The following is a 12,988-nucleotide window of genomic DNA, read 5'->3' on the forward strand; positions in this document are numbered from 1 at the left end:
CACTGTCTCATTTATTTCTTACATTCCTTCAGCATCTGCTCTTTGGGAGGTTCCTGCTAGTACTGGGAGTGTTAGGATAAACAAGACTCACCCACTGTGCCCATAAAATTTTAGAGTGTAGTAACAGCTGTTAAGTAGGAAAGAGGATGGAATACACCCTAAGGCCTAAGGACAAGTCAAAAGAAGAGGATACGGAAGGATCCAGTCCTGAGAAGCCAAGGGTTATCGCCCTGAGGCCAATGGGTGTAGGGCCTTAGAAAACTGCAAGTCCTTTGGTGTGAATCAGTTTTACCTGAAGCTGGGTGGTGGATCAGATGAGCTGTGGGAGTGGTGGGCAGGAGCCAGACCCTCAGAAGTATTACATGATCGCAATAAAGGCAATTCACTAATGGGAAAAAAAAAAAAAAAAAAAGCAGCTGTGTCCAGAGTTGAGAGGCTAAAGCCTGGAATGAAAAACTGTTTCTAGCAATTACTTTTTAAGACCATGAATTAATCAGAGAGAAATCTTCACTTGGGACAGGAATGGAAGGTATCCTGAATTCTTTCCCACTGTTCCTTTCCAGTGCAGTTGAGCATAGCACACAAACTATGCTTTATGCATGTCATTGCCACAGAGTTTCTGAGAAATAGGAGTGATACACAACATGGATATGCTCAGAAGCCACTATGCTAGCAGTTTTTGTTCTGGCATGGAAGAGACACAGCCCACTACATTAAAGCTTATTTTATTAAGTTGTGTGTAATTTGGCAAACTCCCAAGTGGGGGCTATTTTTTTTCTTTTTTCTTTTGAGGGCTATATTTTTAATGTAATTGAAGTAAACGAAAAATAGAGGTGGTTTGGATGGAAGGACAATTGGAGGGAGGTGGTTCTTGACACATAGGACCTTTAAGTTCCACCTAACTGGGGAAGACTCCCTCAACACACAATAAGTAACATATCCTAAAAACTTGCAGAGTAAATAATTTAGCTTTACTTGCTATGCATGATGTTGGCTGATGTGTTGTGCTGTCCCATAGAATGCTGCATATTCTCTGATACCTCTTGGATAAAAAAATAACAGCAGATTTTAGTAGAGTCAGGGGTCAAAAAAGTAATAGTAATAACTGAAAATTATTAAAGAATACATGCCAGACATTGTGCCAAGTGCTTTTATACATTATATACATGCCAGGACATCATCTGGCTCATAAATGTCAGAAGTGGGGACTGGACTTCTGGTCTGAATTCGTTTAGAGTCCCTCACTGTTCCATGTCTTTTTGAATTAAGCAAAAGTTTTTTTTTTCTCTTAATTAATTTCTATTCTCACTACTCCACAATATCTTTAAGGCAATTGAGATGAAGGACTCTGTTGCCAATGTATTAAGCCCAGGCATAACAAATAAAAAAGAAAATGATAATTAAAAACAATTTCAGGATAGTCCGTGGGCTTAATTAACCTGGGCTCCTCCTGCTTCTATCCCCAGAGCTCCTTGAGAGCTACTCAACCCAGGTCCCAGCACTTGGGACCAGTTCTAGCACTTCTGAATTACATCGCTCTTGCCCTGGGTCTTCCTAGTATGCCCTCATGTCAAAATCTGGATCCTGACCAACTGTCTAGCTTCCTTTCATCAGGCTGTACTCTGTTCCCAATTAAACAAAGCCCAGAATCACCTGCCTTTCCCCTAATTTAGAGCATTCCAAACACTGAAGGTTGTCTGTCCTATTCCTGACCATGGAACCACCATGAAATAAGAACTGTCCCATCCAGGTGGCTGTTTATTTTGACAGTAAAGTTTAGACTGCTCATCTGCTCTGGGTGCTTCTTTCGCACTCAAAGTTTTTTCGAAGTCAGCTTGTGAGCAGTAGGATTGGGTACAGGATCTACTGATTCTTGTAAGATAATCCTGAAGTTAGGGAAGAGATTTTAGAAAGCAGATGAGATTCTTAAGGAATTTAATCTGATAAATTATTGAGACTGACCACTGAATTCATAATATACTGAAAAGTGAGCTTAAGTAAGTGGCCAGGAACCAGAACCTCCCTCCTAAGTGGTAGATGAGGAATGCCCAAAGAAATCACTATATAGCAACCATTGGCAGAGGCTGGATTCCTAAAATCATGGGTGTCTTTCCAGGAGGGTGTAGTAATTTTCTACTGCTGACAAACAAATTACTATAAATCAGGATACTTATAACAACACACATGTATTATTTCACATTTCTGTAGGTAATATATATGGGTTGGCTGTGCAGTTTTCTTTGTTCAGGGTTACACAAAGCCCAAATCAAACTGTCAGTCTGAGTTCTTGAGAGATACTTAGAAGAAACTCATTCCACACATACACAGATTGCTCTCAGAATCCAGTTCTAGGAGAAATTCAGTGCTTTGTGATGATAAGGGCTCATTTCCTTGCTGCCTGTCAGCTGGAGCTGCCATCACTCCTCAAGGTCTCTCTCCACTTATAGGCTCCTGCTTCAGAAACTGCACGTTGACTCAGTCTCCTCTGGAAACTCTCCTACCCTCATTCTGCTGTATCTTTCTTCTGCCTCCAGTCAACGAAAGTCCTCTGCTTATAAGGGCTCATGTCATCAGATTGGGCCCACTCAGATAATAATCTCCCTGTTTTAAGGTCCATTCCAAAATTTTAATTACATATGCAAAGTGCCTTTGACCATGTAACATAACATATTGACAAGTTTTAGAGATAAGGGTATAGGCATCTTTGTGGAACAATTATTCAGTCCACCACCAAGGCAGAAAATGTTTGTCTCCCAGGCAGACATGCCAGCTTTGATAAGAAAAGAAAAAAAATTTTCCAACATACTCCTGATTTTTGTCTATATCTGCACCAGAGGAAAATCCTAGTTTTTCAATGTGCTTAAAGATACCTGAGCAAGTGTTCAGCCGTGTTCTTCAGGTGGTGGACAACAGAGACTCGTGAGTTACAGGTTTTTCATGCAGCAAAAGGAAGCAGAGAATTCTCAATATATTGAGATTATACAGGTTATTGAAAAGGTTAGAGCAGAAAGGTGCGAGAGTGAAAAAGGGTGACACTTCCCTGCTGAGATTTTTCAATGTCCTTTAGAAAACTGGTGTGATCCTGTATTTGAAAGCACTAGTCACATATGGGTACTAGAAAACAATTGTTGAATTGCAAGGAAATTTGATCTTCTTGGAAAATACAGAGGGCTAATGTCATAACAAATTATAATAATTTCTCTGAGTACCTATTATGTAACAGTTAATGGGAAGGTCTGCAGATGATCAGTCACTTCATGTCTTGCTCTCTATCCTTGGTTCATATGGAGGCTACCTGCCAGTGGTTATGGAGGGTCATGTGACACTGAAACCTGAGCAGAAGCATGCCTCTTACCTCCAGACTAAGGTATTTGAAAACTAGCGTGCCACTTCTATGCTTTTTATTTCATTGAGCAGTAAACACACAAAGCCTGTGTTGAGATGTGGAGGCTTATGATGGCAGCACCCTGGATCCCAGGAGACACTCTGCCAATATCCATCAGCTTTTAGGAACATAAAAAATAAAATTTTGTTATGTTAAGCCATTATCAATCAGATTTCTTCCCATTACATCTCATATAGTTTATCTGAAAAATACAAAGATACTACTTCTATTCTCTTATTTAAATATGTCAATTACAAAGGAAATAGGGCATATATGCTTGTTACCAAAAATTCTAACAATAGGGATAAATTACAACTCTTTTTCCTTATTATGTTTCTTCAAATTTTATCCCACCCTAGAGGTAACTACATTAAACAGTCTTGTGTGTATTATTTTAAGACTTATTCCAGGCCTATTGTTACATACATGTGTTAGAAAAATACACTGTTTTAAAAATACATGTGTAAGAGTGTACATATCATTTTGCCTCTTGCCCTAGTCCCTGAATAAAAGAAATGCAGGATTTTTTTCGAGAGAGCACAAATAGATCCACCTCACTCTGTTAATTGTAGAATTCTAAAGTATGTATGTGTCATAATTAATTTGAAAACTTTTCTTGATAGACACACAAGTTGTTTCTCGCGTGTTGCTATGATTGAGACAACTGATATCAACATCATTGAACATTATTTCTTAGGCAAATGTGGATGTTTTATTATGGAGAGATGTAGAAAAGTGCAATTAAGGTGGAAAGAGTCTGATGACAATACGTTTTTATGAATATTGCAGATATTCTGTTCCAATAATGTACCAAATTATCTTTTCATATATTTATAGATGTGAATAAATTAAGACCTCAATGGCATTTTATTTTATCAATCTTTCAAATTTTGGTCAAACTTTTTATTGTAACTATATTATATCTCTGCTAGTTTGTATTTCTCTATTTTCTAAACAGATTAAGTAGAAAATTAATTTAATCATTCACCTACATAAAGCAAAATTTCTGCAGCAATATCTTAAGTACTAGAATTCCTTTGGGTGAATAGTTTAAAATTCTATGTCCATAAGACTTTCCCCTTTACTTTAAGACATTAGAATTCATCAGAATGACCAGGTGCCAGGAAATGGACCTGGATAGGAAAACATCAATAAGTGAGGAACATCGGGAGGACCAGAGGTGGAGGAAGTAGAGCAATTTCCAGAATCATGAGAGCAATCACATACTAACACAAGTCCAGAGAGCCCAGGGCAGCTGGCAGTCAGGGACCTGAATGCAGGCTTCAGCAAAACACAGAACAAGTGCCAGAAGGAGAGAACTTAGAGAATCTGGTGCAAGGTACCAGACAGCTTACATGGATAGGCTAGGGAATCTCTGAATCATCACTGCCAGCCTGAAGTTGTAGAGTGATATGAGTGGGTAGATCTGCTGGATGAAAGGACCAGAGGCATGCCTGATACCTGACCCCCACCCAAGAATACCCCCTGACCACTGTCAGAGTATAGATAGCTGTTCCCCGCTGTGGCACCCACCAAGTAATGTTACTGATGGAATCTAGGAGAGCTACATCTCTTCATGCCATGCATCCTTGCCAGTGACCAGAACTATGAGTAGTCTTAATGCCTGATGGAGAAGGCTTTTTCTTCCCCTATTATGTGGCCCTCCTGCCACTGAGATTGAGGCTCTGCAAGCAGGTGGGCTTGATTGATGATTCAGAATGTTTAAAATAGGGCAAGGGTTACCAATGAGGGCTGGAAGGGGGTGTGGAGCTGCAAGGAGGGGGAAACTGGAGGGGGAATTTGTTGAGGCTAATACCCCAGTGACTCTGGGAATAAAGGGTAGACATGTCTTGAAAACAATCAGGTGTTATCCCCAGCTCTGATTACCTCCCATGGTTCCTGACTTCTTTGCACACCAGAGGGCAGATGTACTCTGACTGCATTTGGTGGTCTATGTTGCTACCAGATACTGACTGGAGTAGGTGGTGGGTCTATGATACAAACATTTACAGGGTGGATGGAAAACAACTGTAGTTGGTGTAGTTGCTTATTAAACTGACAGAGTGGCAGATATATGTGGAGTCCAAAGCTATATTTTTTGTTGTAAGGACTCCAATTGGATTAAAGTAAAAAAATAGAGTCTGTGCTAGCCACTCTAAAAAGCATCACATGATCTGTAGTAAATATAGTAAAATCTAAAATTTTGAAGTGAGGACAGTGGATCAGCCTGTCAAACTGAATTCAGCAGATAGAGGAATCCCAGACCCTAATAGAAGTAAAGGTGGGACTCCAGGAAAGTGTATGGAGGTTCCTCAAAAAGTTGAAAATAGAACTATTCTATGATCCAGCAAGTATACTACTAGGTATTTACCCAAAGGAGCCAAAAATACAGATTCAAAGGGGTACATGTACCCTGATGTTTATTGCAGCATTATCAACAATAGCCAAATTATGAAGAGAGTCCAAATAACCATCAATTGGTGAATGGATAAGGAAGATGTGGGGGATATATATATTTTTTATGTGGGGGATATATATATTATATATATAATATATGTGTATATATGTATATATAAATAAATGTGTGTATATATGTATATATCTATGTATATATAAAATGGAATATTATTCAGCCATTAAAAATATGAAATCTTGCCATTTGCAGCAATGTGGATGGAGGTAGAGTGCATTATGCTATGTTATCTTTTTGTCTCAGTCAAAGACAAATACCATATGATTTCACTTATATATGCAATTTTAAGAAACAAAACAGATGAACCTAAGGGAAGGGAAGGAAAAGTAAAATAAGATAAAAACAGAGAGGGAGGCCAACCATAAGAGACTCTTAATGATAGAGAACTGAGGGTTGATGGAAAGAGGTGGGTGGGGGGTGGGCTAAATGGATAATGGGTATTAAGGAGGGCACTTGGGATGAGCACGGAGTGTTATATGTAAGTGATAAATCACTAAATTCTACTCCTGAAACCAATATTACATTATATGTTAACTAACTATAATTTAAATTAAAAAATGAAAGAAGAAAAAGAAGAAAAATTGAGGACTCTGAATGAAATCAGAGGGAACCACCCATCCTAGAATAGAAGGTGCCACCAGACAGAGCCCTATTGTTGTGAATGGCTTCCCCAGAATTCTGTCTCTAGTGTCTTAGGAAAATGAATACCTTGATCTGAGGTGGGCAGTGTCAGGTTACCAGAAGAATCCACTCTCTGCTTGGAGTTTATACAAGGTCCCTGATTAAGACAGAATCCCCACTCCAGAAGACAGAAGACCCCACAGAGGCTCACCCCTGCTTTTAATGCTAGCAAGCTCTGTGCAGGGATTGCCTAAATAGTGCCCTCTGAATTTCCCCACTGGGGTCTCAGGAAGTTGAGGGCATTTGGACCTGGATGTGCCCTCAGGGCTACAGAGAATGAAATCCCAGGCACTAACAGAAGTAAAGGTGAGGACTCCATCTGATTTCTCTGGGACCTCCCCACCCCAGCAGATGGGCACCACAGTGGCCTCTTTCTGTTCTCAGGTCTGGGTGGCCCTGGTATGCTTGCGATGAGGCTCTGGAACCCTTTCACTTCACCCTCTAGAAACTGGAGGTTTAGGGCTAATCTGGGGAGGATACCTAGGATCAGCCAGAAGTAATAATAATTAATTAAAAAAATTAAAAACCCTATGTCAGTTCCAAGGGAATCCCCCATGCACAGAACAATGTCAACCCCACAGAATCCCATCCCTTTGTCAGCTCTGGGAGAACCCAGGCAAAGTTGTCCAAAAGTGGTACACTGACAGCTGCTTTGGGGTCTCAGGGAAGTGAAGGCATTGCTCTGAGGGAAGTGGCATCACATAAACTGAGGGAGGAGCTCTGGGCTCTGCTTGGAGTTAAGGTAAAGATCCTGAGTTAGGTGTGATGTTACTATCCATCCCAGACTGGAGAAGTTCTGGAGAGTACCGCCCCTATTATCAGCCATGATAGAACCCAAGCAGGAATCTGATGTAGTGAACTCTGAGACTCTTCTAAATTTCCCTAGGGGACTAATGGGGGTGAGGTTGTCAGCTTCAGACCAGCAGAAGAATGGGTACCAGGTCCTAATGGGAGGAAAGGCAAGGACTTTGAGATGCGGGGCAACCACCCACTGCAGAACATAGGGGGCCTCACAGAGCACCCCCCACCACCACTGTCAGTCCTTGGAGGCCCCACTTGGTATGCACCCTGACTTCTGTTTCTGGTGTCTGAGGGAAGCAATAGCTTTGGCATTAGTGGGGCAGCATCAGGAAAGTCAAGGGAGGAGCTCCAGGCCCTGCCTGGAATTAAGGTAAAAACCCAGAGTTATGGGGATCCCAGGGTGGCTCAGTTGTTTGGCGCCTGCCTTTGGCCCGGGGCGTGATCCTGGAGTCCTGGGATCGAGTCCCGCATCAGGCTCCCCACATGGAGTCTGCTTCTCCCTCTGCCTGCCATTCTCTCTCTCTCTCTCTCTCTCTCTCTCTCTCTCTCTCTATCATGAATAAATAAATAAAATCTTAAAAAAAATGAGTTAGGTGTGAGAGGACCATCTAATCCAGATTAGAGGAGTTTCCAGTCAGTTCTACCCTGGCTATCATTCCAGATAGAACCTAGACAGGAAATGTCTGACATATGGAGGTCAGACTACCTTCTAAAGTTTCCTGAGGGGAAGGAGGGGATGAAGTCATTGGAACAGGGTGTTAACTTCAGACCAGCAGAGGGACTGGTTGTAGGCGGCAAAGGGAGTAAAGGTGAGAACTCTTGAGTGATGTCTGAGGGCACCCTACTCCAGCACATAGGGGCCCTTGCAGAGCCCCGCCCATACTTTCTGTCTCAGAGGCTGCAGGTTAAGTTGGATTAATGTAAGGCATCCTGACTTCTGTATCTGATGTCTCAGGGGCAGTGAATACTTGACAATGGGAGGAGGATGGTTGTTAGGGGGGAGGGGCTCCCAGGCCTTGCCATATAGTGAGGACACTGAATGAGGTCTCAGGGAAACATTCACTCCCAACAAAGGGTGCCTCACAAAGGCCCCCCACTGTTGTCAGCCCTGGGAGGCGTTGGGTAAGGATGTGTGGCTGAGGCAGTCCCTCACATTATCTTCAGGGAAGTCACAGGAAGATGAAGTCTCGTCTGAGACAGCAGCCTCATTGTCATTAAAAGGATGGAACCCAGGGTTTTCCAGTAGTCGATGTAAGGATCCTGAGTGGGGACTGAGGAGATCACCCACTTCATAACAGTGAAGGTTCCAGAGAATCCTATCCATGCCTCGAGGGTACCTGGAGCAGATATGTTAGACTGAGGCCTCAGGACTTTCATGGATTTTGGGGCTTTGTTCTGAGGATCTTAGGTCAGCAGAGGGAGGAGTCCCCAGCCCAATCAAAACTGAAAGTGAGAGCACTGAGGGAGGACTAAGACCTCTAATTACCCTAGAATGGAAAGGGTCACACAGAGCTCTGCCTATACTTTCTTCCCTGTGCGTTCCTGGACAGGTCTGGTAAGATGAAGTTCCCCTCAGTTCCTCCTCTGAGGTTTCAGAGTGATGAGGGCTTTGAAATGAGGGGTCAGCATCAGAAAAGTAGAGAATAGGGACTTTGGGTCCTGCCAAAAGGGACGATCCTTAATGTGAACTAAAATGCTCCCCTGACTCCGAGCAACTGCTCTAAGCGCAGTGAGCCCCAGGTGGATCTGTAGGCAGGAGCTAAGGCACACCCTAGTTTCTTCCACAGGATCCTTAGGGCAGAGGCAATCAGAGAATAGGAGCCTTGTGGGTTCCTAGAGCAGTGTCCTCAAGGAAATCTGGAGAGTTGGCCTTCAGTAAAGCCAAAGTTGTATTTCTCTGCTAAAGTGGCCAAATGGTCTTCTCCTCTCTCTTTCAAGTTACTGAGTCATCTGTCTGCCCATCTGCCTGCTGCCCTTGTCAAAAGTCACCATGCCGCGGGGTCAGAAGAGTAAGCTCCGTGCCTGTGAGAAGCGCCGCCAGGCTAGAGAAGAGCTGCAGGATCTGGTGGGTGCTCAGGCCACTGCAGCAGTGGGAGAAGTTTTCCACTCCCCTTCCTCTCTTTGTTTCAAGAGCTCACCTGCTGCTGGGTCATATAGCGTTTCCCAGGGTCCTCAGGGAGCCATACCCACCAGCCCTACTCCTGCATCTGTTTCACACACAAGATCAAATGAAAGTGCTGACAACCAAGTGGAGGAAAGACCAAGATCCTCCCAGGCTCAGCCCACCGCTGAGCCGTTCCCCAGAGGCCCGCTAGATGAGAAGGTAGTTAAATTGGTGCATTACCTGCTGTACAAGTATCAAATGAAAGAGCTCATTAGTAAGGCAGGAATGCTGAGAAATGTAATTCAAATGTATAGGAATCACTTTCATGAGATCCTCAGGAGAGCCTCTGAGCACTTGGAGCTGGTTTTTGGCCTTGACTTGAAGGAAGTGGATCCCAACCGGCACATCTATGTCCTTGTGAACAAATTGGAACTAAGTTATGATGCAATGCTGAGTGATGATGAAGGGGTTCCCAAGACTGGCCTGTTGATGACTATTCTGGGTGTGATCTTCACAAAGGGCAACTGTGCCACTGAGGAGCAAGTCTGGGAAGTATTGAATGTGATTGGGTTATATGAGGGGATGGAGCACTTCATTTTTGGGGAGCCCAGGAAGCTCATCACCGAGGATTTGGTGAAAGAAGAGTACCTGGAGTACAGGCAGGTGGCCAACAGTGATCCTCCACGCTATGAGTTCCTGTGGGGCCCCAGAGCCTATGCCGAAACCAGCAAGATGAAAGTCCTAGAGTTTTTAGCCAAGGTTCATTATACCGTCCCTAGTGCCTTCCCAGCCTGGTATGAAGAAGCTTTGCAAGATGAGGAAGAAAGAGCACAAGCTAGAGCTGCAGCCAGGGCTCACACTGCAGCCATGGCCAGTGCACGTGCCAGGGCCATGACCAGTGCACATTCTAAGGGCATAACCAATGAGCACTCCAGGGCCATGACCAATGTGCATTCCAGGCCATAGCCAGTGTGCACTCCAAGGCCACGCAGACAATTCCTCCCACCCCTAATAAAGTCTGAGCCCGACTTTTTACTTTGTTGTTAAAAAGAGAAGTCTATATTTTAAGGAGTCGAAGACCAGGGTGGGGCTAGAGAAAACACACTATATAATGATATTTGTGTTTCCGTTCTATGTGGTAACCTGGATAATTTTTTTAAATATTGTTACTCTTAATAGAAGATTTAGGTAGCTTCATAACCCAAATTTATGAATGATATTGCTCATTTATTTCTGTGAATGAAACTTAAAAGTAAGAGTTTTATTGTTTTGTAAAATTGGAAAACATTATTAAGTATTACTAAGTAATTTGGAACAAGATAACATGGCAGTAGATGAGGCACTTCCTTGGAAGTATGAAAAAACTCAGTAGTGTAAGAATTGGGATCAAGAAATGGAGAAATAGATAAAAGATGATAAACTCTTGGTTTCATTGATCACTTTTAGTGTGTTTTGACACATATATATGATATATATATCATAATACACACACCTGGATATACTTACTTTATTCAAGAATGTAGGGGAAATAATTATATTATAATAAATTCTACCTGTTTCTCAGTGGCTCATTTTTTCTCCAACAATTGAGCATCGACTCTTTGTAAAGCTCTATGCTAGTACTGGGAAGGCTAAGATGAACAAGAACTACCCCTGCTCATAGAATTTTAAAGTCTTAGAGAGAAGCTACAATGTAAGGAATATTGTGAGATACACTCTATGACAAGGACAAATCAAAAGGTGGCATGAGCACATAGAGAGGTTTTAGGTGTGAGCTGTCAGGTGTAAAGGTCCTGTGGCAAGGGGGTTTGAGACCTTGGGAAACTGCAAGTCCTTCAGGGTGAGGTAATTTTAATTAAGCTGCATGGTGGGTCAGATGAGTTTGTTTGAGTGGTGAGTAGGGGCCAAAACCTCAGATGATGTGTCTCAGATGGAGAAGCCTGAAATAGAAAAGTGCTTTTAGTACTTAAAGATCATAGATAAACCAAAGAGAAATCATCACCTGGGGCAGGAAATAGAAGAGGTCCTGTGCTTTTGTCCTAGCACAGAAAAATACTATACGCAAAATATGCGATGTGTGCATGTCATACTGAAAGAGTGGCTGTGATACTCGCAGGAAGTAAGATGCTCATAGGTTACTGTGCTGGTGATCTTTGCCCTGGGATGAGAGAGGCATAGTCCATCCATTAAAAAGGCATTTTAATTAGGTTATCTGGAATGTAATTTGGTAAAATCTAAGCTACTATATTTGTGATGGAGGTGAAATAATTGCAAATACAAGTGTTTTGGATGGAAGGGCAGGTGGAAGGCAGAGATAGAAATAGACTTTATTTTTTTTTAATTTTTTTTTAGACTTTATTTTTTAAAAAAGATTTTATTTACTTATTCATGAGAGACACACAGAGAGAGGCAGAGACACAGGCAGAGGGAGAAGCAGGCTCCATGCAGGGAGCCCGACGTGGGACTCGATCCTGGGTCTCCAGGATCATGCCCTGGGCCGAAGACAGGCGCCAAACTTCTGAGCCACCCAGGGATCCCAGAAATAGACTTTAAAACAAATTTCAGGAGTTCTGAGCATCAAAGTGAGGAAGATTCCCCACACCCATAATAAATAACATATCTTCAAAAAAGTTAAATAGCAAGTAACTTAGTTTAACTTGCTGAGCATCATATTGGCTGATTTCTTGCACCAGGTCCTAGAGGGCTATAAATTCACTGACATTCCCTGGAATAATATATATATATATATATTGGGAATATATTATATGGAATAATATATATATATATATATATATATGGGGAGGATAGTAGGTTTTAGGGTGAAAATAATAGTAGTGGTAATAACTGGCATTTATACAAATCTAAAATATGCCAGTGTCTTCCTTAAGTCAGATATTTTACCATTTGTATGTATAAGATATATGTAAGCCAAGAACAAGAGGACTACTTATCAAATCCACTTCATACATAAAGAACCTGAGGCTGGGATCCCTGGGTGGCGCAGCGGTTTAGCGCCTGCCTTTGGCCCAGGGCGCGATCCTGGAGACCCGGGATCAAGTCCCACGTCGGACTCCCGGTACATGGAGCCTGCTTCTCCCTCTGCCTATGCCTCTGCCTCTCTCTCTCTCTCTCTCTCTGTGTGACTATCATAAATAAATAAAAATTAAAAAAAAAAGAACCTGAGGCTTACATAACTGCAATTTTCATGAGTTCACCTGGCTTGTAAGTGACAGTGCTGGGACTAGAGCCCTGGTCTGAATTAGTCAGAAGTGGAACACACACTGTTCCACTCCTCCCTGCCTGAGGCTGATTTCGTATCTCTTAATTCATTTCTCTGCTCACTTCTCCTCAATGTCTCTCAGGAAGTAAAAAGAAGGAAGCTGAAGCCAATTGACTAAATTCAGGTGTATTATTAAGGCAAAATGAGAATTAAACATCAGGTGGGGACGCTCTATGGGTTGCATTTGCCTGAAGTACACCTGCCCCTAACCATAGTTTATTTTTTGTTGTTTTTGGGTTTTTGTTGTTGTTGTTGTTGCTTGTT

At 42.3% G+C, this 12,988-nt stretch overlaps 1 protein-coding gene across 1 annotated transcript; it reads left to right on the forward strand.

Moving 5' to 3' along the window:
- The first annotated feature begins 9,330 nt into the window (after positions 1-9,330).
- On the forward strand, positions 9,331-10,410 carry LOC112919063 (melanoma-associated antigen B10). The gene has a single exon (XM_025997405.2). It carries the CDS (start codon positions 9,331-9,333, stop codon positions 10,408-10,410), a length of 1,080 nt encoding a protein of 359 aa, XP_025853190.2.
- The last annotated feature ends 2,578 nt before the right edge of the window (positions 10,411-12,988 follow it).

The sequence above is a fragment of the Vulpes vulpes genome, chromosome X (assembly GCF_048418805.1).
Source record: "Vulpes vulpes isolate BD-2025 chromosome X, VulVul3, whole genome shotgun sequence".
Taxonomy (NCBI): domain Eukaryota; kingdom Metazoa; phylum Chordata; class Mammalia; order Carnivora; family Canidae; genus Vulpes; species Vulpes vulpes.